The 18,731-nt window shown below is 39.8% G+C and overlaps 1 protein-coding gene across 1 annotated transcript in view; it reads left to right on the top strand.

Moving 5' to 3' along the window:
- Positions 1-6,440: 6,440 nt before the first annotated feature.
- Positions 6,441-18,731, top strand: part of myo15aa (myosin XVAa) — a 44,313-nt gene continuing 32,022 nt past the window's right edge. The window contains exons 1-12 of the mRNA XM_044100770.1: positions 6,441-11,873; positions 12,192-12,274; positions 12,392-12,455; positions 13,371-13,480; positions 13,823-13,897; positions 15,091-15,181; positions 15,318-15,323; positions 16,115-16,218; positions 16,310-16,373; positions 16,453-16,566; positions 16,656-16,817; positions 17,719-17,832. Of these exons, the coding sequence (XP_043956705.1) occupies positions 6,441-11,873; positions 12,192-12,274; positions 12,392-12,455; positions 13,371-13,480; positions 13,823-13,897; positions 15,091-15,181; positions 15,318-15,323; positions 16,115-16,218; positions 16,310-16,373; positions 16,453-16,566; positions 16,656-16,817; positions 17,719-17,832 (6,420 nt within the window). The remainder of the gene's footprint in view (positions 11,874-12,191; positions 12,275-12,391; positions 12,456-13,370; positions 13,481-13,822; positions 13,898-15,090; positions 15,182-15,317; positions 15,324-16,114; positions 16,219-16,309; positions 16,374-16,452; positions 16,567-16,655; positions 16,818-17,718; positions 17,833-18,731) is intronic.

The following is an 18,731-nucleotide window of genomic DNA, read 5'->3' as shown; positions in this document are numbered from 1 at the left end:
CTCTTCTAACTTTACCCACCCATTCTTTGCAAGATGGGAAGTATCTGTGAAATAATTTTTTCAGCTAAAGACTAGCTATCAGTTTGATTTAAATCTGAACTTTAGGTCTCTCAAACACATGAATAATGTTTTTCCTGTCAATATTGAACAGTTTTCTTGTTCCTGCTGAAGAAAAGCAGGGACATGTGCAGTGTCTGATTACTGCTGCATGCTGTGTTTCAGATGTAAACAAAACAAAGTTTAGGTTCTGCTTCAGTGGAGCGCCTGATGTTTCAAATTTGCTCCCATGTGGGAGAAAATATCTGCATCAAAAGTTTTCAATACTCAAAATTAAATTAAAACCACAATCTTAAAAAATTACGCTATATGATTTTTTTTATGTGGTCGACTGTAAATGGAGCAAGTAAAATTATACTTAGATTCAGACCTTAAAAATGATTTGTATGTTTTTCTTGGTAAGAGAAAGGCATCCATGTTGCAAACTCTGTTGAACTTGTCCAGTCTAAAATGGGTTCATTGTCCATTCTATGTGGACACAACACTGGTTCTTGCTTTGACTTGGAGAGCTTTTTCTTGTTTCACAACTTGTAGTAAAGTATCCTAAATTAGATTATAACTACAAATTAAATGTGTAACAGGAAGTTTTAAGAGTCAATCAAGGAGAATGAACAGAAGAATGATCATAATATGAAAAATATAATAATCATTTTTGTACTGGTTAAACTACTAGAAAATCTAAGGCTTTAACATACAATTAAGTATTATTATAATAATAATTACAGATTTTTTTAAACTAATTACCCAAAATGTCTTAGAAAAGTGGCAGAGAATAATAAAATGATCTGACAAAAACTCAGTACCTCAAAATGTTTGTGTCTTCCGCCCCCTTGTGGTTCCTTCTCATCATCACATGGGTTTGAAGTTCCCACATTCAGCACTCTGGTCAGATACTTTACTTTAAGCAAGTCTCTGAAAAATAGACGAAGGGAAGTGAACAGTTTTCTAAATGCTTTATATATTTTCCTGGACAAATACTGAAGATATGACACTCACATAATGTAAATTAGTCAAATTAGTGGAAAATATACACTTTCTAGCTTGTGGAAAGTGTAAATTTGCTCTCTCCTCAAAATAACTAATTCAACAAGATAGTGGGTTTTTTTTGTTTTTTTTGCTTCATAGCTTTTTTTGTTTTGTTTTGTTTTAAGTAAGTGTGTTATGTTTAGAGGTTAGTTTTTCTGCAGAAATGTGTAAAATCACTAAACTTTCCTTAGTGATTTTATCAGATTTAACCAGATAAAAATATGCAGAGCAACAGCATTTAGATACTCAGCATGGATTCAATACAAACCATTAGAGCAGCTGTCTTTTTGTTGTAAAGAGGGAGAACAACTGGACTGAATTTCCTTTATGTTATACTAATGCAGCTTTAACTGGTAGGTTTTTGTGCTTACATTGCTCTGTGGATTGTGTACATCCATCAGGTGGTGTGGATTTCTGTGCAAAGTATATTTTGTCCCTTTAAAGGCACAGCATGCAGCAGAAAAAAAAAAACATTCTGTAAAGACACACAGCTGTGACCCATATTGTAATTCTCCAGAGCAGATGATTATTGCTGAGGAAACCAACTAGAAGATGATTTTTAGAAGAAAAATATCTTCCTCTTCTATATAAAAAGTCAATAATTTTTATGGAACTTTGTATTTCTAAAAGCAATTATTTAGGATTTAACATGTCAGTTCTACCTGTTAGTTTTTTAGCCAACCAAAAGTGGCTTTTAGGCTTTCGATTAAACGTTAATTGAAAGCCTGAATCTCCATTTAATCTGAAATCATTTAGAATTTTTTCAGGCCAAACCAGGAGTAGCAAACAGTGTGAAAATTAACCTCAGTCCTCCAGATGGAGCCCCCTACAGACTGAAAGATCACAATGCTATCAGAGAACAAGGTGAGCGCTTTACTTAAATTGAACCCCCAGTCGAGACAAAAACTGACACTACAAGGATTTGGCATACACTGAACAAATTGTAGCTTTTGACCAAAATATGCACAATAATAAATTAAAAATAAATAAAAAAGTATCAGGTAACAATAAAATAATTCAATTTAACCACAAATATTTATCTCATCATTGAAAAAAAACCTTTTGCCTGCTAGGCTTTACACATGCACATCCTACAATGGTACGTGGGTGTGTGTGCGTGTGTACCAGGTTTTCGTATCCTTATGGGAACCAATTTCTGTCTACAATATGGGCTTATGGGGACCATTGCTCCTTGTGGGGACATTTTTTGGTCCCCATGAGGGAAATTGTTTTAGGTTAATGGTTAGGTCTGTGATGGTTAGGTTTAGGGTAAAGGTTAAGGTAAGGGTTAGGTATGTGATGGTTAGGGTTAGGATTATGGCAAGGATGAGGCTGTAGAAATTAATGGAAGTCAATGTGAAGTCCCCACAAGTGATGAAAACACGACTGTGTGCGTGTGTGTGTGTTTGAGCTGCGCTGATAAGGCACACAAATACCTCTCCAGTCATTGTAGATCCAGGCCCTTTATAATAAATCCCTCTTTTGGGCTCTGACGTGCAGAGACAAGTGTTCCACGTTGATAGCACAATGCATCTGTTTTTGTGCACATGAAATCCTGCCATTAATGCACAATAGGTACGTGAAATTGTTTGCTAGCGCTCCACAGATATAAAGAAGTGCAAGATGTTTTCTTAGTAACCCAATCGCTGCTACACTGATGCACAGATTGATTTGCAAACAGCTCAGTATTGCACATTTGTTTAGGTAGATAAACAAATGTTGAGTCTGGGGGCAGGGGGTATCTGTACTATTTGTGGGTCCATTGTGTGTGCAGATGCTTGTAATTGTGCTTGGACGTCACATGAAGCATTAGACGCAAAGTACAGAGAAGGACTCGAAGTCCGAGGAGCTGCACACCGGACTCTGTTGATATGAGAGCTTTGATTTTTACCTTAAACAGGCGGTTGTCATGTTTTCATGAATGATAAATCTCTAAGTGTTGATCATAAAAGAATAAGGTAAGCAATTAAAGAGCTGATTTTCTCATTCACAGAGTTTAACCTGCCATATGCATGTAGTTGACATTGTTCACATGAGATCTAACTTGTCAGAAATAAAAATTCTTAATAATTGGTCAGTGCAGAGATACAGAAATTTTAATGTGATTACAATTGTTTTGTTGCAATGTCTTGCTTAAAACATTGTCAAAACCAAAGTGCTTCCATACAGCAGCTATATATATATATATATATATATAACTTTAATTTTCTTTTCTTAGGTCTGTTTGCATATTAAACAAGAATAATATGCATTTTACCTATGCTAAGGAGTATGGATAGTGATATAAGTAAAACTAAATTTATCAGCAGTTTTCTGTTGAAGATACACTTTCTATCATTAATATCACTAATATTATTTTATGTAAATTTTTATTTGTATTTAAATGCAAGCTCGGCTTGGTGTTTTCAAAGCAGAGAGCTGTTGTGGCTGAATCTTCATTCCTTATTTAAATTTTGCAAATCTAGACACTGGGCATGTGTACTACAGTTGGGTTTCTTTGTGGCAAACAGTCTGATTCTGGCATGCTATTTATAAAATGTAATTGAAACCAGGTGTTTCAGTATTGTTATACTGAAACACGTGTATTAAAGTATTGTTTCAGTGACGGTGGAACATTACTGAGTTAACGGGATGAAGTTCTTTATTGTAGCTGCCTATTAATCTGAACACCCTCATGAACTCTAGCATCAACAACAGTGGTGCATTTTGGCGTACATGGCAACCAGCCATCAATTACATCATGTCCTAAGTGGATGTTTTTAATCCATTTTACTTTAGATCAGATGTGTGTCAATTTGCATTGGCTAATTTTGAATTAAGTTCTCAAATATTCAAGCAGTTTCTGACGCGTTTCCACCAAACGTCTGTGTGTTTCGTGACATTAAAACCTATGTGAAGCCGCAGCTGTGTTTGAAGTCCAAGGCAGCTCTTTGATATATTAACAGCTTAAGAGCTGGTGCGTCTCCATTATCAAGTCACAGGATAATCTGAGAGTGAAGGTTAAGACCTGAATGGAGCGTAAAGGCTTTTAGGAAACCTGAGTGAAGCCTACTGTCTCATGTTCTGTCTTAAGGTTGACCTCTATCAGCCACATCACTCTTTCTTTCTTCCTCCTTTTCTACGTCACTCATCTTCACAACCAAAGTGATGCTCCAAAATATCAAATATTTTTTCTGTAACATTGCCTGATTTCTGTAGTTTCTATAGAAATATTTTGTAGACCTCAATTGCAGTGAAACTCTATTCAAAAGGCTCAATATCTTATTGACATACAAAGTGTGAACAATTGATTCTTGAAATATATCAGCATTCTAGATAGACTTTTGTGATATTAAAATGACTTGCACTGATATTTGCAATTTTTTTCTTCTGTCCTATTCTATTCTATGCAGTGAGTATTTAAAAATGACATAAATTTTCTGTGTTTCTTATTTGGTATTTGTGCTTCAGTTTGTAAATTTAAATCAAAATCTAAATGAATAAATAAATGTAAGACCTTGCGTTCTTACAAGTGCAGTCATCAATATTCTTAAGTTATACAATCTCATGCCCATGCATGGGGTTAAGGTTAGGGTTAGGACATGCCCAAACATGCTTAGTATTCTTTGCCTCTGATAGACTACGAAGGGCAAAAGTGCCTTTTTAATTTTGTTGAGTCACCTCAGGTGATTGACATCATTCATTCTACATCCTAGGCAGTCTTCATTACATACCTGAATCTTCACGTTGTGTACTTGTTATTGGTTGGCAGAAAGAGGCAGGATTTCTTTACTACACTCGCACTACCTAACTTTACTCCATATTAACAGAAAATCACAGTTTCAAACATCCTGATACAACTACTGGCTATCATCTTTGTGCAGATGCTTAATTTATTTCTCTTTTTTGATGTCACTTCTTCTCAGTACCTTCTTTTTGCCATTGTCTCCACTTCTCCTATCTCTGTCATTGACCTGGTCAGCATCAGTTTGCTCATTCATCCGACCATAACCAGAAGATGCTTATCAAACATTCCTGTGATATATTTAGGATGCTTTACATGTTTGTTGAATGTCTTCATTATATCTGATGTAGGAGGAACACATGAGATGACTGCCATGAATATCCCCTTATCTATGTCTGTAGTTAAATGACACCATTGTCAGCTACCTTTACATGCCCAGCCTGTAGGATATTAGCACATAACCTACTAGAAAAGTTTATATTGTTTAATAGTTTATAAGGCGACATGTATAGGCCCAAAGTGAAGGATAAGGAAAAGCGTGGTATGAATTTGGATTCGACACTCTTCGCTCAATTAGCCCTCAATAAAACCATGTAGTGAATTGCATCTGTGTTTCATGCAGCCTCTACATGCATTATTGGTGTAAGCTGATAGCATTGGATGGATGAGTGTTGTATCATACATCATCATTCCCGGCTGTGATCCGTCCTGCTACTGATGGGCATCTTTTGGCTACACAAGTGAACCAGTAGATATGGTTACACCAAGATAGTATACCTGCTATATTAAGGTGCCCTTTGCGGCTTTAAAAGGTAATGCTCACTCAGATTGCACATGCAGGTGAAGGCAAACAGGACATTGGCTCGTTTCTGATTGCAGATGCATCGAAAAAAATACGACAAGATGTCAAACCTGACAGAAACGTTAGAATGAGGATTTCAGTAACCAGAGAGAGACACAGAGGGTTGCAGGAGGTCACAAAGGCAAGCTGACGTGGATGTGGGAGGATACAGCCACAGATAAAACACACATGGACACTCAGTCTAAAACAAAGAGGACACAGAGGCTCACACCATTGCACTCACGCTTGCTCTCCTTGTCAGAGGGACTTGCTGCCAAAGTTGGTGCGGCCACCGCGATGAGAATTCCCTGCTGGGCTTATGGACCGGATTTACAATGAACATTAGACAAAGGACTACACTGACTCTGTCATTGGAATGACAGGATAATTTATTCATTGTGTGACCCTGGGAGGTTACTTACAAACACATAAAAGAACAGGATCTTACATTGGATACTACTTTTTTTTTTGAAAAAGAGATGCACTTTGCCCTACAAACCACAAATGGATTAAACTAGTGACTCCTCTGGACAAATTTCTTCCTTGTTAAACTTATACAACAACTCTTTTTTTTGACAACCGAAGGAGAGCCGTAACACGAGTGAGCACAGATGGCTGAGATTTCGACTCCATTACTAAAAGGGCATTTCAAAGGTTTTCAAACTTGTGATAGACTGAGAAGCAAATGGAAGGATGTTAATTCTGTTAAAACTTATTTACTTTTTTATACTCACATGCTTTTGCAGTACTTTTGGGAACTTCATCTAATTTGGAAGGATCTGAAAAGGTACCATGGCACCAAAGAAAGGTGACGCAAAATCAGCTGCTAAGAAAGGCAAGTCAGATGAGCCAAAGAAGGGAGGAAAAGAAGACAAGAAGGGAACAAAAGATGACAAAAAAGGTGGCAAAAAGGCTGATGAGCCACCAGCAAAGGGTAAGGGGAAAGATGAAGGGAAGAAGGGAAAAGGAAAGAAACCTGTCAGTGAATCAGAAGAAGGTTCAGAGGAAGAAGAAGAGGAGGTTATGTCTGAGGAACAGGAAAGTGGTGACAGTGAAGAAGAGGTAGTAACCAAGAAGGCAGCCAAGGGAGATAAGGGAAAAGGCAAGGCAGCTCTAAAAGGAGCATCCAAAGCTATGGCTATGAAACCTAAACGCGGTTCCCCTGATGATGACGAAGATGAAGGTGATCCAAAGAGAAAACCACAAGTGAAAAAAGGCATGGATGCAGTAAATCTAAAACAGATGAGTGATCTCAAAGGAGCTTCTAAGAGCATGATGGGCTTGGCTGCAGCGGGGCAAAAGAACGTTAAAAAAGTAGATGCAACATCTCACCTTAAAGGAGCCTCCAAAGCCCTCTCAAGTATTGCTGGAAAGTCCTCTCTTTTTAGCCTGCCTTCTAAACAAGCTGACAAAGCAAAGCCAAAGAGAAACCTTAAAAGTACCTCTCGCCTCTTTCTACGACTTTCCAAAAAAAAGAAACCCTCTTCTGGCGGTAAACCTCTTCTTGGTAACAGCAAACTTTTTGCTGGCTTTGGGGGGAAATCTGGGTCTGCTGACAAAAAACCTGGTCTGTCTGGTTTCAGTTTGTTTAACAAAAAAGAAGATGCCTCTAAAAAAACACTGAATCTATCCAACTTAGGAAATAAGGGTAATAAAATGGCAACTGAGGCAAAGGGATTAGGAGGGAAGTTCAAAGGAATGTTTGGAAAAAAGAAAGCAGGACAAGGATTTAAGAGTAAAAGCTGGATGGTTGGTAGGATGGCTGCAACAACTAACTGGTTGACGGGTAGGTTTTTGTCTTCTATGGGTCATGGCCGGCATGGAGGGCGGGCAGGGCGACGGGGAAAAAAGAACCTATCCTTTGCTAGCAGGGATACCAGAGAAGGACATGCACATTATTACAATGGAGCCTATGAATATGATGATAATTATGGATATGAAGAAGACTACCATAACAGGTGGGGACCACAAAGATCTGAAAGACAACCATTTAACTATGATCCAACTGATCCCTATGAAGAGCAATTATACTATGATGATGATGAGTGGGAGGATGAGTATGGTTATTATGATGATGAGGGCGACTTTTATTATGACGATGAGCTTTACTATGATGATGATGTAGATAACTCTGGTTACCCATATGGTTATTATGATGATGAATATGAAGACTACAATGGCCATGATGGGGCAGAGTATTACTATGGAGAAGATGGATTTCTGTACTCTGTAGAGCCAGACCCATATAGTTATTATGATGATACCATGTATGGGTTTCATGATTCATTTTACCCTGAACAATATGTGGATTATTTTGACCACAATATGGCTTCTAACTATGGTATGCCAAACCCATATGGGATAATGAGCGGCACCTATGATACAGTCCCAGGAATATATAATGACCCAATGCTTGCACATGCGCAAAGTGCTCAAATGTACAACCCTTATCAGCAACAGGTCACTATGAATCCTGGACTTAGTCTGGCTGAGACAGGACAGCTATTTGGACAGGAACAATTTTTCTCTGCTGTACCTGAACAATTTCCATCTGAACAGTTCAGAGTCCCTAGGCCCCAAGTTATGATGTTTGGAAAAGAGAGACTAGAGGTTGAAACTTTGCCACCACCTTCTCTTCATACTCAACCCTTTCCCCAAATGTTTCCTACTACCAATCCATCATTGGTTCTCAATAATCAGGAAATTCTATCAGATGTACGAATTGAACAACCCATCCCAGCATACCTTTCTGCACAGTCTCCTCTGCCCATTGACATCAAACAGCAACTTCCCGCCATTCCTTTTGGAGATCCTAACTTTCCTACAGCTGTGATCAATCATCAAGAGTACTTTCCTTCTCCTCAGCTAACTAATGTTACTTTTACTGTTCCTCCCAACTATGTGTCCCCGTCCCCTTTACCACCTCAATTTTCTTCCCAGGTTTATCAAGTACCTCTACCACAGGACTCACAAATGTTTCAGTTGGGGCAAATTTCACCAGGAACCCTGCAAATGCAGCAACCAGTGTATTCACCACTTCATTCACCAATGGTCTCCCCGGTGCCAGTCCGAAAAATGAGTCCCCTTCTCTCTCCACAGATGTCGTTAAGACCGGGATCACAAAGGGTACAAGGGCCTCCTTCACCTCACTTCTCACCACATCCAATGGACTTCAAATCAAGCTTTCAGTCAGACCCTTACATTTCTCCTCGCCTACATAGACACACTCACCGGGCCTCAATGGTAAGTCAACGGCCCACAACCCCAGTTGAATGGCAAAGAACATCAAGCCCCCCTTCTTCTCCACCGTACTATAGGAGAGGGATGTCAGTAAGAGCTCAACCATCCTTGAAACAAGGAGGAAGGGGAATAGGTTTACGCAGGGGTCCCTCCACTGTCAGACACCATTCCCCACTTTCTAGTCCCCTGTCTTCACCACGAGCATCACTAAGAAAAAGACAAAGTCCACCTTCTTCCCCAAGATTGTCTTTCAGGCAGCAACCTCCTCCAGATGCAGTTCATCTGCCCCCTGTGAGACCACATTTGTTTAAAGGAAGAAAACAAACATCTATGATGAGGGGTTCTCCTTCTCCACCTCTTCCTTCTCCACAAAGGCAGAGCCTAATTCAGCCTGAAGCATCCCGTTCTCCACCAAAGTCTTTCCGGCCCACTTCTCCCCATCATGCCCCCTCCCCTTCACCTTCACGGGTCTCTGCTCGACCCCTTCCAACCCGCTCCTCTACCCGAAGGCTGAGAGGAAGTCCTGGAGTGAGAAGCCATGTCCCTATGGGAGCTGTGAAACCCTCACCAGCTAATCCCTATTTACAAAGACGCAGTAGACCTGGACCCCCTGTAACTCAGCAAGTAGCCCCTTTTAGGTCATCTATACATAGAGGCCCTGCCTCTCCTTCAGGAGAAATGGGTTCTGGAACAACCATGCTAGCTAGATCAAGCTCTCGGCCTGCAGGCCTACGGGAAACTAAACGAACTGGTAGTGTCCAAGGAGCCTTCCACAGACCTGTAGGTCGTGGACAGCCTTTAGTACGAATGCCCAGAAACCAACCATCTCTTCAATCAAGGCAGTCATTCAGAGCTTCTCCAGCAGTGCCCCCATTATCTCCCCAGCCATCTTTAAAACAGAGTGGTCCTGTTTCTCCGCAGCCATCTATCCGAAGGCTCCAGAGTAGACCCCAATCTCCACAGCCCCTGCCACATAGATCTCCTCTGCCCTCCCGCGCTGCTTCTCCCATGTACCATATGTCTCACCCAGCTTCTCCCTTACCTCATCGATTAGTAAGACCCCACAGTCTGGGGCCAGCTTCCTTTCAACCTCTTGCACCTCAGTCTAATCTTACTCATGGTATCCACCTTCCATCACAGGGGATTACTCAGTATAACTATACACTAATGGACCCAGGTCCATCTCCCATGCTTACCAACGCTTTACCAGGTTCTCAGGTTCTCCCTCAACAACTTCCACCATCCCCTAATTTTGGGCATACAGTCCGTAATCCTTATTTGCAAAATGCTGGCATTACAACACCTTTGCAAAGGATCCCTTCTCCCATACCAGGAATGCAAGGGGATGAATCAATCATTGCACAAGAGACCCAGATGGTAAACCCATATGGGCCTCAGGGTTTATCCACTGCTTTGATGCAGAATTCCCGCTTACGCACTGCCTCATATTCATCCCCTCTACAGTACAGTGCCAATCTCCATACAACTGTTCTGCCTCCCTCACATCCCCCTCAAACAGCAGCTCCTCTACCCACTTCTTCTCTTACCTCTCCACACTTGTCCTCCGCTATGCTTACCTCTCAGTTACGTAATGCTTCCTTTGCATCTCCTTTTCAGCAACACCTATCTCCAGCTTCAGCATCACCAGCTCCAGCTTCCATCACGCCTCCACAAGGAAGTGTTAGAGGTAGCTCCCCACTTTTCTCTGGAGGACTGCGAACTTCCCAGATTCAAGGGTCAATGTTCAAGCTTCCAAGTGGTACTTTGGCAATGTCGAAGGGTCCTGTAGAAGTTACAGGTACAAATGACCTTGGAGTTAGTGCTGGTAACGGAAGGCTTTCCCCCTCGGTGCTCTCCAATGCTCTTCAGAACCCACATCTACGTCAGGCCACATACAGACTACCTGATGGCTCATTGGTTACCAGAAATGAACCTGTTGAACTCGCACCAGGTCCTTCCCCCATGTCTTCCTCTATGCTGTCCTCTGCCCTGTTAAACTCTAATGTGCGTAAAGCTACATATAGGTTGCCAGATGGAACTTTGGTCACTAGAAATGAGCCAGTCCCTGTGTCTTCCTCCCCCATGCTCTCCTCAGCCATTCTTAATTCAAATGTCCGAAAGGCCTCTTATCGACTACCAGATGGATCATTTCTTACACGTCCAGGAGAGAATGTGGAGACTGCTGAGAATGCATCCTCTTCACTTGGGCTATCCAGTGCTCTGATGAACACAAACCTCCGCAAGGCAAAGTTTCAACTACCAGAAGGATCATCTCTGTTTTCAAAAAATCAGCCTCAAAGTCCTTCAAGCCCTCTCCTTTCTGGTGCTTTGCTAAATAGCAACATCCGTGGCGCTTCATACAATCTCCCAGACACATCCTTATTGAGGCAATGTCATACTGCTGATACTCCTGAACAACGTTCACTTGATCTCTCTAATGCTCTCCGCAACCAGAACCTCCGATCTTCTTCCTACCGCTTGCCAGACGGAACACTCATGACACGCTCCCAGGCTGCTTCTTCACCTCAATCATTTGACCTGTCAAAGGCATTATCAAAGAACCCAAACCTTCGGGGAGCAAATTATCGTCTCCCTGAAGGTAATATTATGACACGGCTTGGGGCCCCCAGCGCTCCACAACCCCTTAACCTTTCTGGTGCTTTACGGAAATCTCACCTACAGGGGGCTTCTTTTCGCCTTCCTTCATATGCTGTAGTATCACCACATGTCCAAGGAACTGGACCTGAACAGCACTGGGCACAAGGTTCAGGAGCGGACGTCATGCAAGAAGATCTAGATGTTTGGGGGGCAGAGAGGGTTCTCCCTCATGGGACAGTGGAGAACCTCAACAAGTGGTCAATGTATGGAGATGGAGAATTTCCTGAACACATCCAGAGTCTAATGAGACAAAGACCTGAAGGGGAGGAACCAGGGCAGTGGAATCTGAACAGAGAGGGGGAACCTCAGGGGCAATGGTATGACAAGGTAATAATCTAGAATGGTATAACAAATGCTGCCATACTATAATTACATTAAACAGCAATTATATCCTGCATGATATCAATGAAGCAGAAAGACAAGTATTGGTTGAAGGGTTTGTTAAAGATAGCAATAAAATGTAAGGAAGCATTTGCAAACAAGGTTGCAAATAAGTCTAACATTACTGATGGGTGGTAAACTACAAGTCAGAAGAAAAAAGTAAATTAAACTTTTTCTCTAAAGCAACGTGTCCATGTTTGTCAAATGCAGGCCTGTGTTCTTACTTGATGTTCTGATTATTGTCTGTATATATTTGAATTTTAGATGTATTCAATCAGAAGCATGCCCACAATCACTCACCGGGACTTCAGGGAGGAAGACGGTGTGGAAGACATGACTCAGTTAGAGTAAGTTTTCACTCAGATGGCAAAAATGTAAAAACCTTCCACTCTGATATTAAGCAGCGTCAAACAACAAATTACTGAGGAAACCTAAAAGACAAACCTGCTTTCTGTTTTTTTTAGTGAGATGATTGAGGGAGCTGTTTTGCTGAATTTAAGGAGAAGGTTTGACAGACAGCTTATTTACGTAAGTACTGACTAAAATTTGCTATAAATTTTTTTTTGACTCCATAAAGATAAAGTGTTTTTTGCTTGTTTTGCATTTTCTTTTACATGTTTCTAGGCCTGTCACAATAATCAATAAGTCAATTAATCACCCGATGAAATAAAAAAAATTCAATAATTTCCAATCTCATGATTTATTGTTTTTCTCTTTCTACCAAAAACTGGATGATAAAAGTTTTCAGTCTGGCATTTTGGTCTCAACTGAACCTTTTTTTGGAGACTTCGAAATTAATTTTATTTGTTGTTTCTGTTGTTATGTTGATTTATTTTGGATATTTAAAATGTCTTCATTTCCTGTGTTAAAAGCTCATTAGAATTTATAGTTTATTGATCTTTGAGAATGTGTTCTTCTATTATGCCATTATTGTCATGAAATTACTGGTAAATTGTCTTAAAACAACAATGTCACTGTTTATTGCAATAACTTCTTGGACAATTAATCATCAAGAAACATTAGTTATTGTGACCGGCCTACATTTTCAGATCATTAATAACCAGAGTAAGCATTCTGATTGGAGAAAAAAATCATGCGAACCTGGTTATATTGGAAAATGTAATTAAGATAATAATTGGTTGGACAACAGCTTTCATGCAGAATTTGAAAGAACTGGTAACGAGCCAATGCAATTATTATTACTATATAGGCCCAGTTTGGTTTGAATAATCTTATTTAAATCATTTGAAAACCACATTTTGTATTTTCTTAAATTTTCTTTATCTAATGACGTGACCAGACAAAAAAAAAAAAAAAAAAAGAAATCTGTAAAGGGTCAAATCCATTCTTTTATTCACAAGACTATTTAAATATTTTGTATTCAGTTGTCTTACGTTTGTTTCACTTCCATTACTTATGTCACTCTTGACTCATCCCATCCAGACATACATAGGTAGCATACTGGTGTCTGTGAATCCCTACAAGATGTACAACATTTATGGAACTGACGTTGTGCTGCTGTACAAGGGTCGTGCTCTGGGAGAACACCCTCCGTAAGTAAAGTTTGCTCATAGCAAGTATGCAAGACAAAAAAAAAAAGAGGCAAGGATTTTCCAGTATGCTTAAAGTACAGATTCTGACTGTTACAAGAGCAAACAATTTCCTTAAAATGTACCACAAAAACATATTGGAACATAATGGGAATCTGATCTCTGCATATAGCTAAAGGTGCGGACAGGAGTCATCTCCCATGTTCCTCCTTAATGCAGTTGAGTTGAAGAAACTTCTGGCTGAAAACATAAAAAAAGAAGAAATAATCTGGTGCTTTTTGTTTATTTATGATTTCACATGTTCTCAGTTACTTGACATTTTTACCTCTGCTTTTTGTCTCGCAGGCATTTGTTTGCCATAGCAAATGCTGCTTACTCCAAAATGATGGATGCCAAAGAAAACCAGGTCATAATAATCAGGTAGGAAATGTGTTCACGTTCTCTTTAAATGGTGATATTCACTTTAAACAAATTAATGGTATAGGTTTTTGTGTAGTAGAATGACATAAATCAAATTGAGAGTCTGTGACAACGCTTGAAAATTGTTCTGTACACAAGCTTTCTATAGGGCTACGCTTTTCAGATTTTTTATGTAAAAAAAAAAAGTTAACAATTATGGAACCTTTTGCTCCCACTTCACAATTACACACCTATTTGTGTTGATCCCAAAAAATCCCAATAAAATGCATTCATAATGTGACACAATATAAAAAAAGTTTAATATTTTTCAAGGCAAATCCCATTTAGAAGCGTTGGGGATGCTTGGATATATAAGGGTTTGTGTTTGTGTAGAAACGAGCAGAAATTTGCACCTGACATAAAAAGACCTCTCACAAGACTCGAACACTTTAGCCATATTTTGAAGGAGACACCAGTAAGGGAAGCCCAACAAGGTCTGGGCCAGGAGCAGATTGTCTTTCAGAGGTCTGAATCTTTGTGTGTGGACCATCGGTTTGTGTGTGCGCATGTGTCAGCGAGTGCGTGTCAAGGGCTAACTGAGGTCTAGTGTTCAGTGACCATTAACGGCCTGATTCTTAGCCAAGCAGGCTGCAAGCTGAAACCTTATGCTGGAAAGTTGTGAAGGTGCCATAGTCCCTTAAACACACAAAACACACACCGTTCTACCGTCTGCTGGCGTGGCTTGCGTAATGGTGGTACTTAGTGCTAATTCCTTGGCAGTGGCACAGCACTGGATGTTTGTGTGTTGGCCTAGCTGCATGTGAGAGACTGTTTTGGATACTTTAATTTAAAAGTGGAATTGAGTCTTTGCCTAATGTGAGCTGAAGTGAAGTGTTCATGTAACTTAGTAAATTAAGTCAAACACTTAACGAGCACCAACAGGGCGATAATGAGAATCAAATAACTGAAGTCTTTAAGTAAAGACAAAGCTGTTTGTGTTTTGGGGAGATTTTTGTTTTATACCGCAAGGATAACACAATTACTATTGTGGGTCTCAGTTTGATGACCACTGATTAGTTACCTTCCTAACTAAATATTTAGTGTTAAGTTTTGTCTTTATATGCCTATTAAGTATATGTTATACACCTATTAAAGAGCCTTTAAAAAGTTAATGGGTGGTGGATTGTCAGTAACAGAGTTTTAATGTGTTTTAGTGGGGAGAGTGGGTCTGGAAAAACGGAGGCCACCAAACTTGTGCTTCGCTACCTGGCTGCAATAGATCACAATTCAAATCCTGTGCAACAGGTATGAACACACATCCTGACCTGTACAAACTGATACTGATATACTTTGATAAACCAAATTATGTGGATTTGTAATCCCTCTCTCTATGTGTTTGTCTCCTCCTTTTTTAATCTACGATTGCTTTTCATGAGGAAAGATTGAGGTAGTCGTCCTTTCTGAGTGTATACGCCTTTTACCACTCGTCTTACCTTCTGTTAATTAGCATTTTAATATGTGATGTGTTGATAGTGTCCTTGTTTTAGTAATCCTACTTGGACTTTAACAACATTTTGAGTGATTGTTACTGTGGCTTGTGTTTATTTTTCTTTTTTTACACAAAATCCACTTTGAAGCTTAAAGGTCTTGATGCACATCTTGTTGAGATTTTTGTCTTTCCCTTTGCTTTGTTTAACCCTAAGGTCTCTTCTTGATTTATGGGTAGTTTGATAACCTCAAATGTAAAAACTCTAGGACATTTTTTTACAAATTTATGATTTTTGGGATAGTCTTTCAGATTGATTTGTAGTTTTTGCATTTTTGTAAACAAACTCACTGGACTTCTGTACTTCTCTGAGTAATCTTTGTTAGATCTTCATAAAAGTTTGACTTCTCTTTCTTCATATTCTCTTGATAATCAATTGTAGAAAAGAACAGTTCTCACAGCTCTTATATATACGTAACATGTGCTAATGCTGCTGCATTTACACAACTGCTTATCAATATTTGTTAATATTGACCAATCAATATTAACACTTCTTGGTTTCATTCAACAGTCCAACAAGTGACGGACATGTTGGATTTAGAACAGCTTGTTCTGAATGGATGTGTAAAAATGTTAGCTGAGTTTTAGTGTCCGCGCGTGTGTGTGTGTGCGTGTGTGTGTGTGTTTCTGTGTGCCTCTGTGGTTCCTGTGATCAAAGTGTGTGACTTGCTTTGTGTTTGAACACCTGGTAGATCCTTGAGGCAGCGCCTCTGCTGGAATCCTTTGGAAATGCCAAAACTGTGCGAAACAATAATTCTAGCCGCTTTGGGAAATACATAGAGGTCTACCTGGAGGAGTGAGTACGGAAGAGAAATTTTGATTCTTCAACTCCTTTGTAATCCTACTTATGTGTTACCCCTTTCCCCCCCTTGTAATTGGTTGTCTAGTGGTATAATCAGTGGTGCCATAACCTCTCAGTATCTGCTGGAAAAGTCGCGCATTGTCTTCCAGGTAACTTCTGATACAGCTACAGCATGATGTTTTTATGTAGGTAGCTGTCTGTGGAATGATCTGTCGATGTCTGCTTCAGGCCAAAGACGAGAGGAACTATCACATCTTCTACGAGATGCTGGCAGGTCTTCCTTCTCAGCAGAAACAGGCTTTCTACCTGCAAGATGCTGAAACCTACTATTACCTCAACCAGGTATATAACACAGTGAGCAACACAGTGTCTTCCTCACAGATCATTTAATCCAGCTCGCTCTTCGGTTTAAACTCTGTCTCTGAATAAAGGGAGGGGACTATTTGATAAGAGGAAAGAGTGATGCAGAAGATTTCCGGCGTCTGCTCTCTGCCATGGAAATCCTTCACTTCACCCCCGAGGACCAGTCGGCCATCTTTAGAGTCCTCGCTTCCATACTGCACCTGGGCAACGTTTACTTTCAGAAACATGAGGTAATATTCTAGGTTGATTATCTATTTTGAAGTTTTCACCCTCTGCATTTTGTATTTACTTACTTTTTAAAGTACTCTGAGTTAAAAACAATTACCCTACCCAAATGAATCTATTAGAAACAATTGTTTTTCAGTTTTGTTTCGGTGTATGATACATGGGTTTAACTCTTGCTATTGTCATCAGTAGAACATTGATTGGAAAGATGTTGCACCCGTTAAGCTGTCCGATATTGAATCTTTTTATCAAACACTTTGACAATGCTGCATTCAATTTGTCTCCAGTAGAAACTGGTAATGAAGTCACACCTGAGTTGAGTGTTTTCTTCATAAAAGGCAGAAAACCAAAGGGATTTGCAAATTGTGGTGATGCTAACTACTGACAGTAATTGGTATTTGTCACAAAAAGTACCATCCCGCTGCACAATAAGTGTAACTATGGTGACAAATGGAGGAATATCAGTGACAGTATGGGTGAATTTCAAAAATTGCTTGAAATGTATTTAATAATCTTGCTAATGAATCAATTTTCATCTGATATGAAATTATGTTGACATGTCACTTAAATCCTCCTCTGCTTTTAAATGACAATCGGACTCCATGTTAGGTTCACGGTCCCATTCTTGGATTTCAAAAGTTCTGAACTTTCCAGTCCGGCTTTTTGTGATTCAAAGCAGGTTTGGGGATTAATAACACTCCGGAGTCTCAACACAGGCAATAACTGGGCGTTTATTTAAGTCTAAGCGTTGGAATCACTTGTAGAAATAAATTATGAAATTTTATTTACTGAGGTGCACTTGCAAGCTCATCTTAACCTCAGCTCCTTCCACATTTAAGGTTGATTTCCCTGCAGTGATTTCTCAACAGCTTGAACACATTTTACCTTTTCCTTGCTGCGCTGGAGGCTGATGGCCAGGAGGTGGCGTCAGTGGTGAGCGCGCAGGAGATCAGGGTGGTGGCAGAACTGCTGCAGATCTCACCAGAAGGACTACAGAAAGCCATCACGTACAAAGTCACGGTCAGTGTCAAACCAGGTGGAATATTCTGTTTAAGAAGTCTATATTTTATTCCTGGATGTGTTAGAGATGATATGTTCTCCTCCTTTCCTTGTAGTTTTGCTATCACTGCTTAACATTTGACATCTTGACTCCTCTGAAGTAGACTGACTGGTTCATGTGGCAGCCTTGTTGTCTTGCTTACACAGGTGTGGAGACAATGAAAGCATTGTATTGGCCCCAGTGTCCTTTACATAGACACAATTACATGCATGTGTGTCACCACACACACACACGCCCACAACCACACACGGAAAATAGACAACAGAAACTAAGTGCTGTCACTGATCCACTCCCATTGTTGTCCATCTGGTTTCCTTTGTTCTATTTTTTCAGCATTTTCACAATTAACTTGTTTGCTATGCACAAAAAGTGCATAATTGTGAAGGAAAAAATGTATTTTGTCATTTAAAAAATAGATGTCTGAAAAGATTGGGTTTTATTTGTACTCCGTATTCCCTGGACAGGACTTTATTTGGTTTGTCTCGACCAGTTTAGAGACATCTTCTTCTTCTTCTTCTTCTTTGTTGTAATTCTTCTCTGCAAAGTAGCTCAAGCAAAGTCAGATTACCTGTGAACATCAACTATTAAGTCTTGCTCCAGATCCACAGCTGGATTATGTCTGGACTTTGACTGGGCCATTTTACCACATCACATTACTTTGATCTAAACGATGCCGCTGTAGCTGAAATGTTTTACGTTTCTTCGATGCGCCTCACCATTCTGAATCAAAACAGATACCAAGTGACCAATCACTCCTCCTCCGCCTCCTGAAACACAAACAGCAACGAGATGCAAATAAATAGATTTATAAATAGACACTTAAACCTTCTAAGGAAATTTTGTCCAAATTTCTTTTATG

Source organism: Gambusia affinis, linkage group LG19 (genome assembly GCF_019740435.1).
Source record: "Gambusia affinis linkage group LG19, SWU_Gaff_1.0, whole genome shotgun sequence".
In the NCBI taxonomy this organism is placed as follows: domain Eukaryota; kingdom Metazoa; phylum Chordata; class Actinopteri; order Cyprinodontiformes; family Poeciliidae; genus Gambusia; species Gambusia affinis.
The sequence above is the reverse complement of the archived record's forward strand: the minus strand, read 5'-3'. Positions and strand labels throughout refer to the sequence as shown.